Source organism: Notothenia rossii, assembly GCF_949606895.1.
Source record: "Notothenia rossii genome assembly, chromosome: 3".
Lineage (NCBI taxonomy): Eukaryota > Metazoa > Chordata > Actinopteri > Perciformes > Nototheniidae > Notothenia > Notothenia rossii.
The window spans coordinates 77,044,251-77,065,505 of NC_136901.1; the positions used below are offsets into that span (position 1 = coordinate 77,044,251).

Sequence of the window (21,255 nt, forward strand, 5' to 3'; positions counted from 1 at the left end):
TAAAGCCTATAGTAATAGATCCTTGAGATCCCAGCAAATATTCCTCAAATGTTACAATTGTTGAGAGAATCAGAAGTCAGTTGTAAATTATACCTTTTTCAGATTCAAAGGTTTTATTGTCATACCTGAGCTCCTCCAACATATAATAAAATACAAGATAAGGTAGTGCAACACGTCTATATTGTGGAGAGCCCAGAGGTCTTGCCCAAGTAACATTTCATAACATTCATCTGCTACTTAGTAATTATTTATCTATATCTAATATATAATTCTAATAACTTGTACATAGACTCGTATTCCACTATTCCACTTTTTTTCTCTCACTTTTTTAAAACTTTTTTTCTTTTTGTATTACTTTTAATATAGTATATTTTAATATTGTTTTAATATTGTCTGCTTATCTGTATTATTGTGTTGCATTGTTTGAGAAGCCTGTGACCTAAGATTTTCAACGACATAATTACTCTGTAGCTATGTTAGTTTGACAATAAAGAACCTTGAAGTATTAAAAAACGTAAATACATAAATTCCACAGATGTATCCATTGTTGACAGAACATTCATAGATGTTAATCTGTTTGTAGAGGGTACATAAAGAAGTCAATACTTAACAAGACAAAGCAGAACAAATTAGACATAGTTAGGCTATTAAAAATAAGGAAGACATTACAGGTGGTACCAGAACATACTTGGTTTATTGATTTAAAAAAATGTAACATTTAAATCAGTGGATTAAATTATTGGTTATTGTTTCTAGTATGAGGTGGTTTAAGAGAGGTGTAATTCCTACCATACCTGAATGCATCACTGCTGCAGGTGGCCCAGGGCGTGGCTTCATCTCAGAGGACATGGATTTCTCTGCGCATGCGTCAAGCAGAAAAGTGCGTTTCAGAATGATTAGTTGCCAGCAGAGAGGCAGATTATACGGCTCTACACAACTGTTGTTTTAATCCCCTGGGCGAGGAGATTTAGCTGAGGAAAAAAACACTGGTTTTAAACCCAGCAGCCATATTGTATGGAAAAACGACGGAAAGACTCCTCTTATCTGAAAAAGTCATTTTTTCCCAGACTCCTCTGTCAAGACTTCTGGGGAGTTTTAAGTGTTTTTCTTACTGGCGGTGGGTTTCTGTCGGAAAGCTAGTTTGCCAGCTGGTTGAAGAATTCAGAGACTGGGACTAGTTTTTGAGCTATTTGACACATTACTGTGGTCCTCTCTTTGGTCTAAAGGTGTTAAATATACCGTCTAAAACATGAAGGACCGATTGGAGCAACTCAAAGCGGTAAGTAGTGTCCAGGAAATATTAAGTGTCCTTTTCTCTTCAGTATACGCTCTGTACACTTGACTGCACCGGAAAAAGGCTTCTGAGAAAAATCTGTAAATGTTAGGTTATGAAAGACATTTTCTCCTCTTTCCATTTCTACTTTAACTTTTGGTAATTGATACATTTGAACCAACTGTGTACCATGTGATGACATAACTATTATGAAGGAACACTGTTGGTTGAAAAAGCTATTTTAAAACAAGTGGAAGATATGTAAAACATATTTTCTTCTCTATATTCAGCCATGTTGTATGTTGTGCAGCTGAAGTATTTACTGCAATGTAGAGGAATTCATAGTGCAATTGTTATTAATTGAACTGCATCACCAGATTTCATTTTATAAGTCTTATAGCTCAACAGGTGAGCTTAATTCCCATAATATGATGTTGTCCTTGACATTTAGATAATCAACACAGACTTGGGCAGAAGTAATCTTTCTGTTTTCATTGACTGTCGCCATTAAAGATGAAATGTTTTGTGGATTATTCACTTGGTCAAAAATTCATCGACTAATTGGTAACCAATCAATCGTTCATGCAAAACGATAAACATACTCTGGTCTCAGCAGAACATGTGTGGCTTTTATCTATGTAGCCTGAACGTTAAGTGGAAATCTTCTGGTTTAAGAAATGTTTGGGAGACAAATAAGCAATCTTGGATTTGGGATGGATTTCAAAATTGTTCTTGAAACTATTGATTATTATACAGTGGATAAATAGGCTAATCCACTCTACATTTGTTTGTTACTTGCAGTCATAGTTGCCATACATTCTAAAAACATGTTAAGCTGTCACAAATATATTATAGAAAATATTATAGAAATAAAACCATGTCATGATTTTTCCTATCTGAAAATCACAATATAATCCTAATAATCATCAGAATATGCCTACATTTGCATTTTTAAATAAACTGGAATCCCTTTTTTAAAGAAAAAAATATTTGTAATGCATCACAAAAAGTACAATTATCTCTTTTTAACAAGGTCATTACACATTATAAGGTCCACCTGCATGCACAAAGTATAAAGAAATAAAAAACAGCAAGTGAATCTTTTCATAATAATCTGCATAATAATACCTGTATTTTACAGCTGCGATAAAATCCTATATCTTCCCATCCCTAGTTGTAAAACTGATGAAGGATCAGTTGGGATGGATTTAACCAAAATCCTCTTTACCTTTTTATATTTAGCTATCACAGCCAGATTACAAACCTACACAGCAGCAAACATCCATCGTTGAGTTAATGACACTAAATACAGTTTCTGCTCATGGGAGTCGGGCCATGATCCAAATTGTAACCCTAGTCTGGATGTGTTGCCATAGCTACCTAAAACTGCTGGCCAAATATTTGCTGTGTTTAAAGCTGCGGCATCCCCCCCAGGCGTCTCTAATCTCCCACAGCTGGCTCCTTTTGAGGGAAAGGAAGTAGGTAGCAGGTGAAGTAGGCAAGTCAACCTCTTTTCCCTTTCTTACGTGTGTGTGTGTGTGTGTGTGTGTGTGTGTGTGTGTGTGTGTGTGTGTGTGTGTGTGTGTGTGTGTGTGTGTGTGTGTGTGTGTGTGTGTGTGTGTGTGTGTGTGTGTGTGTGTGTGTGTGTGTGTGTGTGTGTGTGTGTGTGTGTGTGTGTGTGTGTGTGTGTGTGTGTGTGTGTGTGTGTGTGTGTGTGTGTGTGTGTGTGTGTGTGTGTGTGTGTGTGTGTGTGTGTGTGTGTGTGTGTGTGTGTGTGTGTGTGTGTGTGTGTGTGTGTGTGTGTGTGTGTGTGTGTGTGTGTGTGTGTGTGATATCACGATCACATCACCTGATGACTGTAGCCTTTTGGAAAAGAAGAGCAACAAGAAAATGCTGCGTTGTAGTTTCACCTGGAGCTATGTTCACAGGTGATAGATCATACGGCACACTGTAAGAGAGCTTGGAGTACTTTTGCTTGCTCAAGCTATAAAACAAATGGCAACAAAATAAGTAAATACTTTAGCAATGTATATCAAATCAAGTTTTATTTATATAGCACATTTTTTTTAAACGATTTTTGGTCGAGCCAAAGTGTTGTACATGCAATAAAAACACTTAACAATAAAATAACTTTACAACAAATTCAACAGCAAAAATTAAAAAATCACACGCAGGGAAATGTCAGAAGTCGTGCTCCGCTCAGACTAGAAGGCCAGAGAGAAGAAGTGAGTTTTAAGTCTAGATTTAAAAACCCCTAGGGTGTGGGCCGACCTCACATGGAGGGGCACTATCAGCAGCAGCTGGTCAGCCGACCTTAAAGCTCTGGCTGGGGTGTAGCGATGGAGGAGTTCTGCTATATAGGTCGGAGCCAGCCCATTTAGTGCTTTAAAAACAAATAAAAGGAGTTTACAATCAATTCGGAACCGAATTGCAAGCCAGTGCAGTGAGGCCAGAATTGGGGTGATGTGGTCGCGCTTTTTATGGCTAGTGAGAAGACGTGCAGCTGTGTTTCGGACTAGCTGTAGGCGTCTAATTGAGGCCTGATCCATACCCACATACAGAGCGTTGCAGTAATCCAGTCTTGAGTTAACAAAGGCGTTAATAACCCTTTCTAGGTCTTTAAAAGATAAAAACGACTTGGTCTTGGCCAATAGTCGTATTTAAAAAAACAAACAAAAATCAAAGCAGGTCCTGACTACGGTGCTGACCTGCTTATCACATTTTAAAAGCGCTATTGAAGGTCACTCCAAGGTTCATGACAGAGGGGAGGATGTTTTTATTGAGCGAGCCCAGAATATCAACCGGAGAGGCTGGAGGTTGGGGTCGAAAAAAGAGGACCTCGGTCTTGCTCTCGTTGAGGTTGAGGACATTTTGGCTCAGCCAGGATTTTATCTCTGTTAAGCAACTGCTGTAGTGAGTTGACATTTGAATTGAGAGGCAGATAGATCTGTACATCGTCGGCGTAACCATGGAAGGGGATGTTGTGTTATGTGAGAATTGAACCTAGGGGCAGTATGTACAGTAGAAAAAGGATGGGGCCCAGAATCGAGCCTTGGGGAACACCCACAGGTAAGAGGGGCTTTAGCAGAGGTGAAGCTACCTAGCTGCTCTGAGAAGCTACGGTCTGTCAGGTAGGACCTGAACCATGCAAGGGCAGAGCCTGTGATGCCTGCGGACTGTTCGAGCCGCGACAACAGGATGCTATGGTCCACAGTGTCAAAGGCAGCTGTCAGGTCTAACAGCACCAGGACAGCTTGGCTACCTGAGTCGGCGGCTAGGAGCAGAGCATTAAAAACTCTTAAAAGGGCTGTTTCAGTGCTGTGCATGGGTTTGAAGCCAACCCAGACTGAAACTTTTCATGGATGCCATGCGTGGTTAAGAAAGACTGCAGCTGGGCGTAGACTACTCGCTCCAGGACTTTAGATAAAAAAGGTAGCTGGGAGATGGGCCTAAAATTTGCGAGAACGGAGGGTTCGAGATTTTTCTTTTTAAGTAGTGGCTGGACCACGGCATGTTTGAAGGCAGCTGGGACACATCCTGAGCTAAGAGAGGTGTTTATAAGTAATAACATATTTTCTCCAACTGATTCGAAAACATCTCTGAGAAGGCGAGAGGGAATGCAATCAGTCGAGTAATTGATAATTGGATTGTCTGAAAACATTTTTGACAACTGTTTTGATAATGGTATTGTTAGAGGTAATTTGTATACAATAATGCTGTTTTCACCCTCACAAAAACAGGGATTACCTCCTCTCTCGGATTTATTTTATATCAATCTAAATAAATATGTTTTTTGGACTGCCAAAAATACATTTAAATGCATAACCATAGGCTTTTAAAAAGACTAGGATGGATCATTTTCTGACATTTTAAAAACCAAACATCCAACAGAACAATCTAAAAATCATCTTCAGATTAACCGATAATACAAAAATATTTGTTGTTGGATTTTTGTAGCCATGTTTCCCATGTTTCATTAAAGGCTGATGTTAATATGGCAGAATGATTAGCATTGTAGTCTTTCTGTTCCATTTCCCTCCCGGTATTTGCCTTCAGTGAAAGCCATATCCTCTTCAGCTCTGAGAAGTGTTTCTCTAAACTGACTGTCCTACAAGCCTGGTGTGCCTCTGTCACGTGACTTCCCCACCGGGCTCAGATACGCTCAGATATGCTCAGATACCAGCACGATGAATGGGGAAATGTACTTCAGTACTAACATGGCTTCTTTTGTGGCATGTTGAGTATTTAAATCCCTTGTCAGATTTGAGCGTTGAATTAAGTCCTGTTGGAGCTTCTGACCCCTGGCCCCCGTCCTGCTGCTGTGGGGGTTATTAGTGGCTCATTTACTAAATTGTCCCATACTCAAATCTAGTGTATTGGGTTTCAACTAACAATACATTGAACACTTGATACATTTCCAGATTAATTTTGGATAGTTGTTTTGCAATTTGTCTGTTTTTCCTCTAAATATGTTTATTGTATGCCCTAAACACCAAGGATAATTCTTTGTAAGGGAACAACCTTTTTGTCTAGAAATCCAGAAAACAGGAAATATAAAACATCATATATTTTTTAAGTCTTATTGTTTTGTATTACACACTCCAAACATACTGACATACGATGCAACACATTTGCAGATATGACTTGCTCAAACCTGCGTTTTAGTTTTTGTTTAATGATTTAATTATTAAGAATGATCCCAATCGCTGCGGATGATTTGTTATTGATTAATTGTCTTGTTTTTGCAGCTGTACAACACTATTATTATTCTATATATCAAATAAAATCAGGTTTTATTTATATAGCACATTTTTGAAATGATTTTTGGCCGAGCCAAAGTGCTGTACATACAGTAAAAATACTTTACAATAAGGACACTTTACAACAAATACAACAGCACCGTTTGTGCAGAATATCAGTATGAGAAAACGATAACCTCTGTCCTTAGACCCTTGCATCGTACAAGGAAAAACTTCCAGAGAAAAACCTACAGTTTAAAGGGGAACATGGGAGAAACCTTAGGGAGAGCAACATGTTTATGTGAGCATATATCTGTCTATTCAGCTCAGTATAGTCTCTGAACGCCCTCATATTCCTGAACCATCCTATTTTTCCACCTCAAAGTAAGGTTTATTGTCTGCTACTATTACGTCATTTATAATCTTAGAGGACAAAGTCTGAAAGTTAATTACCTCCCAGTTTCTTATGAGGGAGCCCTTTGTTGTCATTGCAGTCGGTTTGATTATTCTTTACTCTGTTGCACATTTAATCTGACTTTCAGAAAGAGCTAAACAAATACAGTCATAATTGAGGCTCCATTGAAATTGTGTGAAAGAGCCGGGCTGTTTGTTCTGTTCAAGAGGCAGAGAGGATCATATTGTCTGCATCAGAGTAAAACCTCTGTCTGTAATGGCCTTATTGAGCTGAGTTATGCAACATGACATATGGTGCTTTGAATGCACAACAAGCATAATTAAGTGATTTGAATAGAAATAACATGAAAGCATCCAAGCTAACATGTCAATCACTCATGATGTGCAGCGTGTGCTCTATTGTTCTTTATAAAACGGACAAGTAAAATCAAGCAATCTGATTGGTTCTTAGCCGTGATATAATGAGCGTATATCACTGGTAGAATTGTAGTTACTTTTCACAAGTCATGTATCCCTCCGCTTCTGAGAAAAGCTACAACTGTTACATTACGTCCGTTACGATACTAACTAACTAACTAACTAACTAACTAACTAACAAGGCTTAAGATGGAAACATTTAAGGTTAACTTCGACCTCCGGGGTGGCCTTACTATGGAGGAGTGGATGGAGCAGTGCCTATCTCCAGAAAAAAAAGTACCTAAACGACGACATGGAGAGCTACGTGAAGAGCAGGTAGCTGGAAAAGTACCACCATTCAAAAGCTTGCTAATGCGGGTCTTGAAACAAAGCAGAGCAATGATGACCGTTAGTGGCCACAGGTGCGAAAGGTCTCTCCAGAGCTACTGGAAGCCGAAATCTCGGGGACCGGAGAAAGTGGAGCAATATTCTCGCCACGCCAAGCAACAGCCTAGTTAGTACAACCTCAACCTATACAAGTAACCACATAAACCATTCTACTGAGTGATGCTGGACAGTTTTTCCACTGACTGCACAATAAACGGCAATACGTATGTAAATAAATAGCCAAATAATGGATCAACGCTCTCTGTCTAATATGTTCGCTAGCTGTTAGTGTTGTTGCATAGCAACCACCTCGCTCTACGTTTCTTGCAGAAGGCAACGGAGGGACTATTTTATTTTGAACATCATTATTTACAAATTAAATATATTTAAATTAGAGTGTGTGTATTCTTCTTTCATATTGCCACAATTGGTAACCGTTTTATAAAAGCAATAGCGCACTTCAGGCCGTGATATATGGTCATTATATCTCAGTTAAGGGGGTTGTCGACCCTCCGCTTCACGTTGGGCCGAACCACGCCCCCTAACTTTGATATAATGACCATATACCACGGCTTGTCGTGAGCTATTGCTTAAATCTAATGTATTACACAATCTTGATGCAACTAAGCTCAAGATTATAGCGTTTTTTTGGACTTCGTTCACAAAAACGGAGTGAAAATTAAATTTGTTGCTGCATGGTTCACTCTGTCTGTCAGCATTTTGGCACAAAATGGCAATACATGTAGTTGATTCACTATTCATTTATTTCTCTTAGATAGTGGATGGGTGTTATTTTCCATGAGCATTATAGACAAATGTTGTCAGAAATGTTTTAAAATAGTGGTTAACGTGAATCTATTTCCACAGTACACAAATAGCTAATTAAAGTTGCAGCTCCAGCTATAAGGCGACTAAGCATTTATTTGTAAGACAAATCGCAAATTATTTGGATAGTCAATTAATTGTTAAATTAACGGCAAAAAATGATGTGTTTGATCCCTCAAATATGGATATTTTCTGCTTTCCTGCTCTTTTTTGTATCCAATTGAATATATTTGTGTTTTGTACTGACAACCAGATTAATCGATATTAAAAGAATTTCTTGCTTCAGCCCTACTTTTATATTCTCTGTCTCACTGCTTTTTCAAGACTTCAACTACTCATGGAGGGTTGCACTGTGCATTGCACTTCTAACCCTAATGTGGTCACCAGAAACAATGCAGGGTTACAGCATGTCTCATGAACTCTCACTGTAACAGCTGTCTCCAGGTTGGATCATATGATGAGCAAGTGTGTTTAACGAGGAATGTTGTAAAAGTTTTCTCCCTGACTTGGCTACATTTTCTTCAGTATCAAACTGTTGTCATATTGATGTGAGTGCCCGTGTGGCCTTGGTCTGTTCGGTTTGTTTAAGCCTTGGTTGCACACGTCCGTCCCTTTCCTCTTGATTTTTGCTGAATGAGAGACACTGGAAGGAAGTGAGTGCGTTCTTATCTTGCTGCTGCAGAAAGGCAGTGTGAGGGAGCATAATGTGTAGAGCAGAGGGCTACAGCAGTGTGTAGGATGAATAACTCGCAGAGAGCAGGTCTAAAAACAACTATCAGTGTGTGCAAGAGTGTGTGTCCAGGGATCTCTGCATTCACAATTGTTGTTAGTTACAGCCGGATAAACCAAATAGCTACATTTGCAATTCAAATGTCATTAGGGGTAGAAGGTGAAAGTGAAACTCAGTTCCACAGCCGTATGTTTGTGTAAAAACTCTAAAACAAATAAGTGAACTATTAAATGACAAAGGCAAGCAGAAAATGTTAACAGTTTTGCCTAAATAACGATAGAAATAAATTACGATAAATCTACTGCAAACAGACAACTAAAGTTATTATTTATTTTTGACAGAAAGCACTGAGTTCCTTTCATAAAATATTGTATTGTGCATCGTATAAACTCGAACATATGAATGTATATAACTTCATGTGGAAGTCTAAAATAATATATGTTAGTCATTCAAGTACAACATTAATAATGTGTTATATCTATTCAGATAACTAGATAAGAGATTGAGGCAGAGTGATACGAGCGAGCAGGGAAGTCCACAGCTGCGTTGGCTAACATTTTCCAAGCCTTGACTTTGATCCAGGCTGACTTTCTCAGGGAAAGTCAAGTGTCCAGACGTCAGACTCTCTGTCACCCATTACCAAACACAAACCACATGTGTAAAACGTTAAGTTTGACAGCACCAGTCTGTAGGTGCTCCGTGAAAACACATTTGTCTGTAAAATGCAGAAGCTTATGAAAGAGAAGGAACAAAGTGAGCTTCCAATTAATTGTTTCACTCCTATTTCCTCCACCTATCTCCGTCATAGCACGGCCCTGTGATGTCTGTTTACTCTGTTCCTCAGCTGTGGTTTCTTTGAGTCAGTGAAAAACAGGTTGAGTTCCTGGAGCCCGGCCCTAGTCCCTCACCGTGTAAATATTCACCAGCAGTGCTCAGCGATCTGCGGGTAACCTGCGGCACCTCCCTGTGTTTACTGATTGTACCGTGTGACGTATTTATGGCTCCAGGAGAGGGACACTTTCTGAGTATTGGGTGCCTGCTGATTAGGGTCGGACGGATATTTCTGGCTCATATATCACGCCGACCAACTCAACAGGAAGCAATTGAATTAGTGAATTATTATTAGATCAAGGTCTAAATGCTGTTCAGGGTCTTTTACTCTGACAAAAAACATCTATGGAGCATACCTCTGTAATATTTGGATGTTAAATTAGATTTTAAAAAATGGCAGTATTTTCACAAGTCATAATTCACAGCATCCCAAATATTGATATTGGCAAATAAAACTCTTGCTTTATCTCAAATTGGAAACTTTCATTAGTCGACTTCTCCTTTATACTAGGTACTTTATTGCATAGTGCGTGAATTTGGAAAGGGTAGTGTTGTCTCAAATGAAATACGTCTGTTATCACTTGCATAAAATGATGATCCAGCAATCGGATTACCTTTTTATCAGTACCAAATTAATACAGACTGCTAAATTAACCCAAAACACATCCCCAAGATGGCCACTGTTGAGGCAGAAGTGTGCAGCGCTTGCATTAAATGGTTTGTCAGAGTCTTAGTTTACTTGTTCTTTGAATTACTCTTGCTCTATGATTTGAACCGAGTCATGGATTTGGACCATCAATACACCCCAACACAACTTTAAGTTGTACATAGCCCTATAATGGAAAATAGGGCTTTCACCAAGCATTAAAATACACAGAAGGCATCAGGATCGCATGCTATCTGGAGAGAGTACGCAGAGGGTTTTGAATGGCAGAGATGGTTTGGAGGCATGTTTTGGCCTCAGGTGATTTTGTATGTATCTATAATTGCTAACAACATAGGGTGTGTTTTATCTGGGCACTGAAAGTAACAACTTCAGTCCAGCTGATGGAGTGTTATCTGTTTCTCTTTAGGCCATGCAATTTGTGTGTAGGGCTCATTAAAACCAACTATATGATTAAGTGCTGTCCATATTACCTCAAAAAGGGCATAAAACACAAGGTCATACAGTGAGAAAAGACACATGACAAAGAGGAGTGAAATAAGATGTTTGTTGTTGAACATCTGAATAAACCTTTAATCCCAAAGTGTTGATGAGATGCTTTATACTTTGAGCTGTAGGACAACATGTAATACCCTCCACACGTTCTCTAGCCAGCTGGAAACGGCTACTTCTCTGATGCAACCTTTGCTTCATTCTGTTAGACGTGTGATCAAGATGACGACGAGGTGGAGATCTCTATGGACAATGCAGCCTTCATGGATGAGTTCTTCTGTCAGGTCAGTGTTACTATCGGTGTGTGTCGAGACGCACAACTATTATTGTTCGCCTTCTTGACCTTTATGGTTTTTGTGTTTGTTTCAGATTGAAGACATCAGGAGTAGTATCGACAAAATTGACGATAACGTGGCTGAAGTCAAAAAGCTTTACTCTGTCATCCTGTCTGCTCCCACATCAGATCAGAGTAAGATAACCCTTCCTGTACCTGAACCTTAACTCTTACTGTTTCTTCATTGTAAGATGCATTTACGTTGACAAATGCAAAAATGGCAGACCATGACGAACTGATGTTTCTTTCAAGTTCAAGCACACAACTAAACTGTCAGCAGTGGAGCTTTTTTTGAATAAACACTAACAGAAAAGCTGTCTTCAACCATAACCAGCTGCCTAATAACATATTTGTACGTCAACTTACATGCATAGTAGGCATGAGTGCATTTACAAATTGCACTTTCATTGTTGGGAGATGTCAGATAATTGCTTTTTCATGAAGTCGAGTCAAATGTATTTGCCCTGAGTTCACAAGTAGAAACCTTAACCTCTAGTGATTCCTTTTACTTTTCTCTACGCTCTAGCTGTTTATTGTAACATGTCCTTCCCTTTTTAGAAACGCAGGATGACTTGGAGGCAATCACCAATGACATAAAGAAGATGGCCAACAATGCAAGAAACAAACTTAAGAGTGAGTCTGCCCACCACACACATGCTTATCAGTGTGTAATAACATGGGGATATTTTTTGGATTTAATGAGAATTTCTGCTGATGTGAAGTTGATTTGAAAGCTGAGTCATAAATGAGTTGTTTGGATTGCTTCTCAGCCATCGAGAGGAATCTGGAGTCAGAGGAGCAGGAGAGGGTGTCGGCTGACATTCGGATACGTAAATCACAGGTAGATTATATCCATCTGAAGTTTCCTCCACAGGCATCTCTACTGTACATTCAGATCATGCACTGAATCAATACTCAATGAATATATAATGTCGTTTTTTACAAAAAAAATACACATTTTTAAGAGTGAGAGAAAACAAAAATGAACCAACATGCATGTAACATTACGAAAATCGGAAAATAGAGCTTTTAAAACCGTGGCAACAGCTATCGACCAAGGCTACTTTTATGCTAATTTTCCTTGGCTTGTTGTCCCCCAGCATGCAGTGCTGTCCAGGAAGTTTGTGGAGGTAATGACAAAGTATAATGAAGCCCAGGTGGACTTCAGGGAGAGGAGTAAAGGACGTATTCAGAGACAACTAGAGATCAGTGAGTGCCGGCTCTAATGTCATGTGACGGACCAGAGATCTGATTCGTCAGTAACATTTACCTTTCCCCTCCAGCTGGAAAAGCAACAACAGATGACGAACTGGAGGAGATGTTGGAGAGCGGCAATTCTGCGGTGTTTGCTGCAGGGGTAAGTATGTGTGTGCATATGCATCTCCATTTTGTTATACAGTATCATAACGTCCACTTGGCCTTGACATGATCATAATGCAGTTGAAGCTAGCAGTCAGGAGTTCAGTCAAACTTGAAGCCTCAGATCACCTAGTTAAAGATTAGCTGTTCATGTGATTTAGCCTGCTGCACAGTCAGTTTGCTCTCTTGGGCCTTCTTGAGTACTCCAAACATGCTAACTTACAGCCAATGGGCAAAGACTGAAGCCTTATTAAGATGCATGAAACAGCTGAGATATTAAGCACCAGTGTGTAGCTACTGATCAGACCTGTGCTCTATGCACTTCATCAGCTGGGGGTTCCTCTCTGTGTCTGCTTTGCTGAGAAGGTGGTTGATGTCCCGTGCAGTTTGGGAAGATTTTTTTCTTTCACAAGGATAAACAACTTGTATTTCCCACATACCTTTCAAACAAAGCTGATCACGTGCTGTAGTTTTTATAATGACGGTACAACATCTTTATGTCGTAACCTAAGAGATTGTCTTTTTGTCCTAATGCAGTCAAGTGAGTACTAATGCTAACCATCTCAAAGTTGAGGTTTATAACATCATAAAGTGTGGGATTTTCTACTGCATTGGGTAAAATAATCATATATGGTGAGGTGAAATGTATGAGAAACACTCACTTGTTATTGTTAATGACATTATAGAAACAAATGATAAAAAAACATAACCTGACCTGAATTCGAACTGAGCGGCAACTTTGTATAAAAAGAAAGGAACACAGTAATACGTAATTAATCAGTTTCAATTAACATATTCCTAAATAATGAAATCCATACATTTAAAACACTTCATTAGGTCTAGTTTCTCATTATTCACCAATGTAGCACCTTTACTGTTAGCTCTCTGAATGTCCAGTGTCTTACTCAAGTTAACTTCACTTACTCACTTTACATTGTACCTGCTGAGCCACAGCCAGCCCCTTTAGTCTACATCTTCTTGAGCTGAAACAGGTTGCCAGGTTTGAAATAAATGAATTGTCGTTTCTATTTAAAGGAAGTAGTTTCACCTCTTTTAAATATTTCTCTGAATCACCATGAGTCACTCATTTGAACTCTTCCTGTTTTTAACGAGCTGCCTTTACAGCAAACCTCTATCAGCCAGGATGTTCAGAAAAGAACACAAATACAGTTCTTAATTTAGGCAGATTATTGTGCCGTTTGTTTGCTATTAACAATAAACCTCTCCTCTCACAGATTGTGGATGCTGGGGTCTCTAAACAAGCTCTGAGTGAGATTGAAGCCAGACACAAAGACATTGTCCGTCTGGAAAGTAGCATCAAGGAGCTGCACGATATGTTTGTAGACATCGCCATGCTGGTGGAGAGCCAGGTACACTCCTCAAAATCCACCTGCCCATCATTTCATCCACCCGTGAAGTACTTTAGGAACCTCCATTTCATTCTTTGTTCACTCATTCTGAATCTTTCCCCTTATCTTTATTTTCAGTCCTGACTGTATTCAACTCTATCTTCCTGTCTCTTCTGTGGTCTTACTATCAATCTCCATCTGTTTCCTCTTTTCCAGCTCCATGCCTCTCTTACTCCTCTCTTTATTCTCTTCTGCCACCTCATCTCATCACCAAACATTGATGGAATCTACCTGAATGCATTTAGTAAGATGTACAAATAAAGCATCATTGTACACGTCATCAGAGCACACTATAATGAAAACACACATATCGTCAATTGGTCAGTCACTGTATGCATATGGATTAATAAGTCTAACCACATATCTCTTACTGCTTGAACCATGCTTTCTGAGGGAAAAGCTTGTTTGAGGTAAGGGCTTCCCTCCTGCTGTTTGTTTTGTGTATTTTGTAAGATACGTTGAACTCAAAAATGTGTTTATGTTGGATCTTGTCTGTGCACTTCACTAAAATATGAAATTCAAGCGTACCCGGGGCAAGCTAGATGAAATACATCACACATTTGGAAATGCTAAACACTGTCCATGCAAACTCTTGACACAAATAGACAGGGAAACCGTCTTCCTCACATCACCGGCCAGAGCAAGAGTTTTCATTAGCATAGTTTATGTTTTGACGGCATACATGGTAGGGTGTTTGGTGTTTTTTTGGAAGTAAACTGAAACCCGCAACTTCATGTATATCTACCCACTTGAAGATCTCCCACTTGGTGTGTGAATCACACGTGCTGCCGCCGTATCAGCTACTGCCATTAACAGCCTAACAGTCTACCAAACAACATCAACAAATAAAATATGCTAACTACTCTTACCATGCTGATATGTCTGCTAGTCGCTGAATATGGAGAACAACAGACTCCGCATCTGTGTAAAACATGTATGGCTGAATCTCTTCCAATGAGGGAGCAATTATTAAATCTGCATCAAGACCCTTTTTATGTGGGGAAAAACCTATTATGCAAAATATTAATTGATAGCAGCGTACTTCAATTGAACTGTAAAACATGGCTGGAAGCTGAATTGAACACATTTTATTTGAAGGTTAATTTGTTTGTTTTTAAAATAAATTCAGCATTAACGGAATCTTTCTCCTCAATATTTAAAACAAAAATCCTTATGGAGTCACAATTAACAGTATATGTTTTTAACAGTATAATCAGTCTTGTAAGGTGTGATACCAGATGTATTACTGTATGTATTCAAACCAATTCTGCCTGTGAAGTGTTGCTCTGTAACTTATTGATTGTTTTGTGTTTTTCAGGGTGACAGTATTGACAACATAGAGCAGAATGTAGCCAAGTCAGAGGACCATATAACAGAGGCTAGGGAACAGACCAAGAAGGCTATAAGGCATCAGGGCAAAGCACGCAAGGTAATGTCATTTAACCGACCGCTGCACCAGTCTGCTGCCGGTGACCTCTTCCCTGTTTCTTCTGCCTAGACACATTTTGAAACATTTAAACCACAAAGCACAGTACGTACACATCACACTCCCTCGTCCTGCAGACACATCGCCGCTCACACGCAACCGTTGCAATCTGTTTGCTTCGCTTTTTGTTTCTCTCTCTCTCTCGTTGTTTAATTCATCTTCTTTTGTTGCTTTTCGTCACCTCTGACACCGTGCCCCATGTTAGGGTGGGATGATTGAAAGGATTGAGAACAACATGGACCAGTCAGTGGGCTTTGTGGAGCGAGCCGTAGCGGACACAAAGAAAGCTGCAAAGTTTCAGCAAGAGGCTCGCCGTGTGAGTGACCGCAGTCAGGAGGAGCGGTCAGGTTCCCCAAAAGCAACGGAAATAGTTTTAGTTTACCGATTTTACAATATGACATCATGAGATAAATGCTATTGAAATTTTAAATACAAGCTTAAGGATGTATTTGTTGCTCTATAATGTTGTACAGAGAAAAGAGAGTAATATATTGCTACAGGCCAAAGACTGAGTCAGATTCAAGTGCCATGCCCTTGTATCAAATCATGATTTAGTCATGTAATCCGTGTTGTTCATATGACCTTGCACCAATGTAAACAGTGTGCAGTGTTGAAGCATCTGATAATTCCCCAAACCTATAGACCTTAATTCAAACCCGTCGTCCTGGATCACATTTGATTATGTAATCGGTACCTAAAAGAACAACAGGACTTCTATCCCAGGGTTTTTTTGTTATTTAAATGCCCAATCGTTTTTTTTGCTTTTGGGAAGCCTGCCTGAAAACATGGAGACCATCCCCCACCATCAAGACCCTGAGCTTCACCTTTGATCATTTGCCCCTCAACATCCTACCGGCTCTGTTCTGAGCCTCCACCCTGTCGCCTGTGGACCCCTTGTGCTTTTAAAACCAGTGACCAGCCCAACACCAGACCACCCCTCCCACCTGCATATACAAACACACACTCACACACATACTCAACCGCACAGCTTCAACACTCTTCTCTCTCTGTTCTCTCTTTAACCTTAACTTTGTCTTTGTTTACAGTTGCTGCATTACTCTTTTCGTTTTGCGTGTGTTTGAAGATGTTCCTCTTCTTCCTCAGGCTTTTAACGTATATGTGTTTATACTTTTGCCAACAGAAAAGTAAACACTGTTGCACCAAGACGAAACTGGTTTGTCAGACTTTAGCTAGATTGAAACTCTGAGAGGTTACCCAACACCACAGCGTGCATTTGTGATATTTGATATGGCCATTGTTAACATATATTGTACTGTACATATTCCCCAATTCAACTCAGTGGTGGAAAGGAAATAAGTGCATTTACTCAAGTATTGTACAAAGTTGTTTGCTTTACCTAAGTATCTCCATTTTATGCAACTTTATACTTCTGCTCTCATAAAAGTACAACATAGAATCAACTTGTAAATGAGGATGATCTAGCAGTATATTAAGTAATAACATTTACTTCCTGTTTTACACATTCTGTGGTATTACTACTTCCTCTTAAATTATTTGGAAGTACTTCTTCCATATATTATATACGTTGCAGTAGTACATTTTGTAACAAAGTAAGGATACACTTATTGTTGTTTCCCACTGAGCCCTGACGGTACTGTCTGTTACTTGGTTGTTCCCAACAGAAAATGGTGATTATAGTGGTGGTTGTGGTGGTCTTGCTGGCCCTACTAGCTCTCATAATCGGGTTGTCAGTTGGATTGAAGACAAGCTGATGAGCTGTTTGAGTAAGAGGAGAGCTGAGGGTGAGTAACTCTGGAGCAAATAAGCTCTGTTGGGTGTAGCGCGCTTTGGAAAAAGGGTTTGCATGCTCTTTTCCTCTAGCTCTGTTTGTTTTCTTTTTATCCACAGGGCTTACTTGAGGTGTGTTTGTGTGTTTCCAAAGTTCCTGGGTGTGTATCTTTCTCATTTCTGCAGCACTTGCCTCTGGTTACTGCTGAACAAACAAAGCAGAGCTATAAATGAGTTTCAGTTGAAGCTGGTGTTGGTTTGCGGGCTTCTTTCAATGCTCATGTTCCCCGCCATTAACATCAGTCTCTCTTTTATTGTCTCCCTCTCTGTAGAAGATGATCATAATTGGTGTTGTCTGTGCTGTGGTCCTTGTCATCCTCCTCATCATCATCCTCACACAGACAGTGTAAAAGGACTGCTGCCATCATCAGTTCATTCGTCCTCCATCAACTGGCCCAACAAAGAGAAGGCTAATGCTGATCACTCTATAATGGATAAGATAATATTTATAAAAACAGAAGGACAAGTGTTATATTTGACCTCTGGAAAAAAGAAGATCTACAAGACTTGTTATAATTATGCAGACTTTTTAGCCAATCAGAACCCCCCTTTCTGTCAGTGAGGGTCTGTTTGACCCCACTCTGCTTTGGCAGTTTGAGGATGCTCTGTTGCACATGAGGAAATAAGACTGACGCTGACATGAGGTGTAATAGCTGTTGTAACTCTATGGAGGAGAAAGGAGAATTGAAAATTAACTGATCACTTTAGCGTCACTAAACATTTCATTGTCCAACATTTGATTTGTTCCTCATCTGAAATTGATTTTAAACGTCCAGTAGGTTGGACCCATGTGAAGCCCTGTAGAAGCACATCACCTCCCTTATCATCATTTCTTGCCTTTTTATGAGCCTTGACACATTTTGTGATTTAAAAAAATAGCTACTGTATGTTCACTGTATTGGGTTTGGGGGGGGTTCCAGCACTTTCACATTTCAAAATATGTTTATTTTTCTGTAATGAAGCTCAGATGATCATGTGAATAATAATAATTATTATTATTTGTGTTGTTTATATGTAGCCCTTTATTTGGCTAGTTTCTTTAACTTGAAGAGGATCGGCGTGCTCACTTGTGATTCTTCAGTTTGTAGAGCCCAGTGGTTCTGGTGTTTTTAAATGAAGGATGATGCTTGTACAAACAAATGTTATGCTTAGGTGAAGCTAAGATGAGCAAATAAAATACAGGTTAGGTAGATAAACACACATCCAGTGCTTTAAGACTTATCCAAACCCTGCTGCGTCTTGGAGAAATGCCTGAATATTCGTGTATTTTTGTTAACCCGCTACAATGTTGACCATCTTGACCTCCTACATAGAGAGCTGATTCTCTCCAGTTGAAGAGCTGTAAAAACGTTTGTTTTAATGCCAATGAGACTTATAGTGACCCTAGATATTTCCATTTCAGTGCAGAATAGTCTTATAAGTAAATCATAGTAATATATTTATTATACTATTTAATGGTGTGAATGGTCAGTTAGGCCTCCCTGACTGGTCGCACTTCACCAGTGGGATTAGCATTTCCTGGCATATTCTAGGTTTCCATATATTTCTGCTGTAAAACCACACGTCAGTTGCCAACATTTCAAACTATTGCATTCCAATACAACAGCCCTGTGATCAATCCTATTCTCGTGAACTTTTAAACAAGTCTGACTTCATTGATACAAAGAGACTAAACTACATTTCTGAGCAACTGAACCCAACCTTGAAAGAGACCATTAGGTTGAGTCCACACATATCTGCAACAGTTCAAAGCGAACCTATACATAACTAGAAGGGCATTTGGAGAACTCAGACCTCTGCCAAGGCCAAATGTCCTACATAGCAATGTTAACCAAAAAAAGAAAATTATTTGTATGTCTGATTTTTTACTTTTTCTTTTTTTTTTACCAATGTCCAAGCCTTTTACTAAGTTTCCTGAACATCCAGCCAGCACTTTTTCCATTGTCTTACTGACAAACAGACAAAGAAGCTTGGTGAGATGATGAAAATCAGTACTTATCTAAACCAAATGAAGTTGAGATTTATTACAGGGCTGTCGAATGCATTACTTTTAGCTGAGTGTACCTTAAAACTGGCAACATATTGTATTTCTGGTTTGTCACAATCATTTCATTAGGTGTTTTTATCTCGGTAGAGTGTCTAACAGTGAGTTTATTGAACCACCATGCGCATGTAATCACCCAGAGCTTTAATATGGCAGTTACAGCAGGTGATTCAGGCTGTGCACACAGACCATCAGAGACACAGTTTCCACTCACTAAAGAGGATGTTATCAACAGGTATTGACCACATGCAGGGGTAAATGTCCTACGCATTATGAGGGCTGGCATTCATGAGGGAAGTCTTTGTTTCTGTTGCCTGAATGGTTCCTTTTAATTCTGGTGGTGCAGGGACGTAGCTCTTGAGAGTGAGAGGCCTCCCCAGCTTGGTCTTTTGACCGAGCAGTCTGCTCTTTTGGCTTCTGCCCTCGACTGTTAAATCCTACTGCTCCGACTGCTCGAGCCTTTTTATTCCCACACCACTTTACCCATCAGCATGGGCTGCAATAAGAGCAAGAGGAGAAAACTAAAGCCGTTGTTCACTATGTTAAATTAAAGTGCCACAGATTTTATTCAAAATTAAAGATTTTATGTTTTTTAATGGTTGACTTGTGTTTCCTTGCTATATCATGCATGTCCCTTTGTGATTGATAGAAGGTTAATATTTAACAATGTCTAAACATTCTTGATGACTGCATGTTATGGAAGAGCAGTGTATGTTTATGATGAGTTGTAGTTGCTGTTGTCAGCAGATTGTCGATACAACATGTTAACCATTTTGATGCAAAGTACAGTTTTTAAAGGTGCAAAACAAGTCTACAACAGGAGGTAAGTTTTTCACCCTTCCTCTCTCTACACACAAACACAGCCAAATATCTGTGTCCCTTTGTTCTCCTTTGGCTCAACCATTTTTTCAAACCAGTTTTCCCATGAATGTGAACAATAAGTGTAATTTAAAACCTTATTCTTGGGGCTGCAGCTGTCTGATAAATGTGTATTTCTTATTAACTCTACAGAAAAAGATGATGATAACATTGTGCTGTACCATCATTGGAATCGTTGGGTTCTCCTATCTCTACAGCTTCTTCTCATAAAAGCTTGTACACAGGTAACAAACTTACATCAGCATTGACCCTATAAAGACACACTAAAAGTTGAAATTGAAGTGTTTTCTTTGTTCTTTGTGAAGTGTTTCTAGGTAAGAGATTGTCAAGAAAAAGCAAGTTTCCTGAGGTGGTCCCCTATTTTTTACCCCGTCCATTATTTGAATCTCTCTAAAAAATCAAATAAAGTATTAGAAAAAAAGAGAAATTGAACCTACCAGCCCTGTGCACTTACCCTTTTTCTTAATCATTTGAATTTAAATAGTTTTCTCGCTGTATGAAGTGTTTGAAAACGTGTGGTAAGTGTGTAGAATTTTCTCAAGTCTGCCTGTGTATAACCTGATGGCTGAACATGTGACTTATAATCATTTTGGACCATTATGGTTGACTTTAGTCTTCCGCCTCCTGGTGGTGCAAAAATATTTATATATTATCTGAAAGTTATTTCTAAGGATTCAGTCAAATGTGCAGGATTCAGTCCACATTGTTTTTTGTAGTGGCTTTATTTGGCACCAAAATGTAATGAATGCTTATGCATAATCAATTGGGTAGTATTATTTGTTGTCATAATTTGAATAGATTGTGTGTGTGATTTCGTTGTGTGTGATCTGTCTGTATGAGTCTGCTGCTGAAATGCTTGTACTGATTGTGTTTCTGTAACAGCGTCTGCCACTCGCTCACTGGCTGTGTGTAAACCCAGTAAAGCCTGTTATGTAATAAAAGATTTCCTTGCGTGTCGGTGTCTGCTTCACTTCTTCTGTTGGAGGTTTGCACTCAGCCTTTATGCATGGTTTCCTCTCCCCCAACACCATTCAGAGCATATTTTACTTTATGTGATAAGCTACAGGAAATGTATGGCGATGCAAGACATAACGTGCATGAACGGCTTCCCTGACCTAATTTCATCCCCCATCTCACTGTTCCTCCAAACCAGATGCAGGCTTGGTGCACCGTGGGGGCGGGGT

The 21,255-nt window shown here is 39.3% G+C and overlaps 1 protein-coding gene across 3 annotated transcripts; it reads left to right on the top strand.

The window, feature by feature from the left end:
- Nucleotides 1-810: 810 nt before the first annotated feature.
- On the top strand, nt 811-21,024 carry stx3b (syntaxin 3b). 3 transcript variants are annotated; one of them, XM_079672274.1, is made up of 11 exons: nt 811-1,279; nt 10,961-11,035; nt 11,121-11,220; nt 11,644-11,718; nt 11,856-11,926; nt 12,186-12,294; nt 12,369-12,442; nt 13,680-13,814; nt 15,172-15,282; nt 15,545-15,655; nt 20,204-21,024. In XM_079672274.1, the coding sequence occupies exons 1-11, from the start codon at nt 1,250-1,252 to the stop codon at nt 20,279-20,281; spliced, it is 969 nt and encodes a 322-aa protein (XP_079528400.1). In that variant the 5' UTR covers nt 811-1,249; the 3' UTR covers nt 20,282-21,024. The 3 variants fall into 3 exon arrangements, with proteins under 3 accessions (XP_079528400.1, XP_079528399.1, XP_079528398.1); XM_079672272.1 differs by lacking the exons at nt 15,545-15,655; nt 20,204-21,024 and adding exons at nt 16,983-17,102; nt 17,421-19,788 and having other exon boundaries at nt 815-1,279; XM_079672273.1 differs by lacking the exons at nt 15,545-15,655; nt 20,204-21,024 and adding an exon at nt 17,421-19,788 and having other exon boundaries at nt 812-1,279.
- Nucleotides 21,025-21,255: the final 231 nt, after the last annotated feature.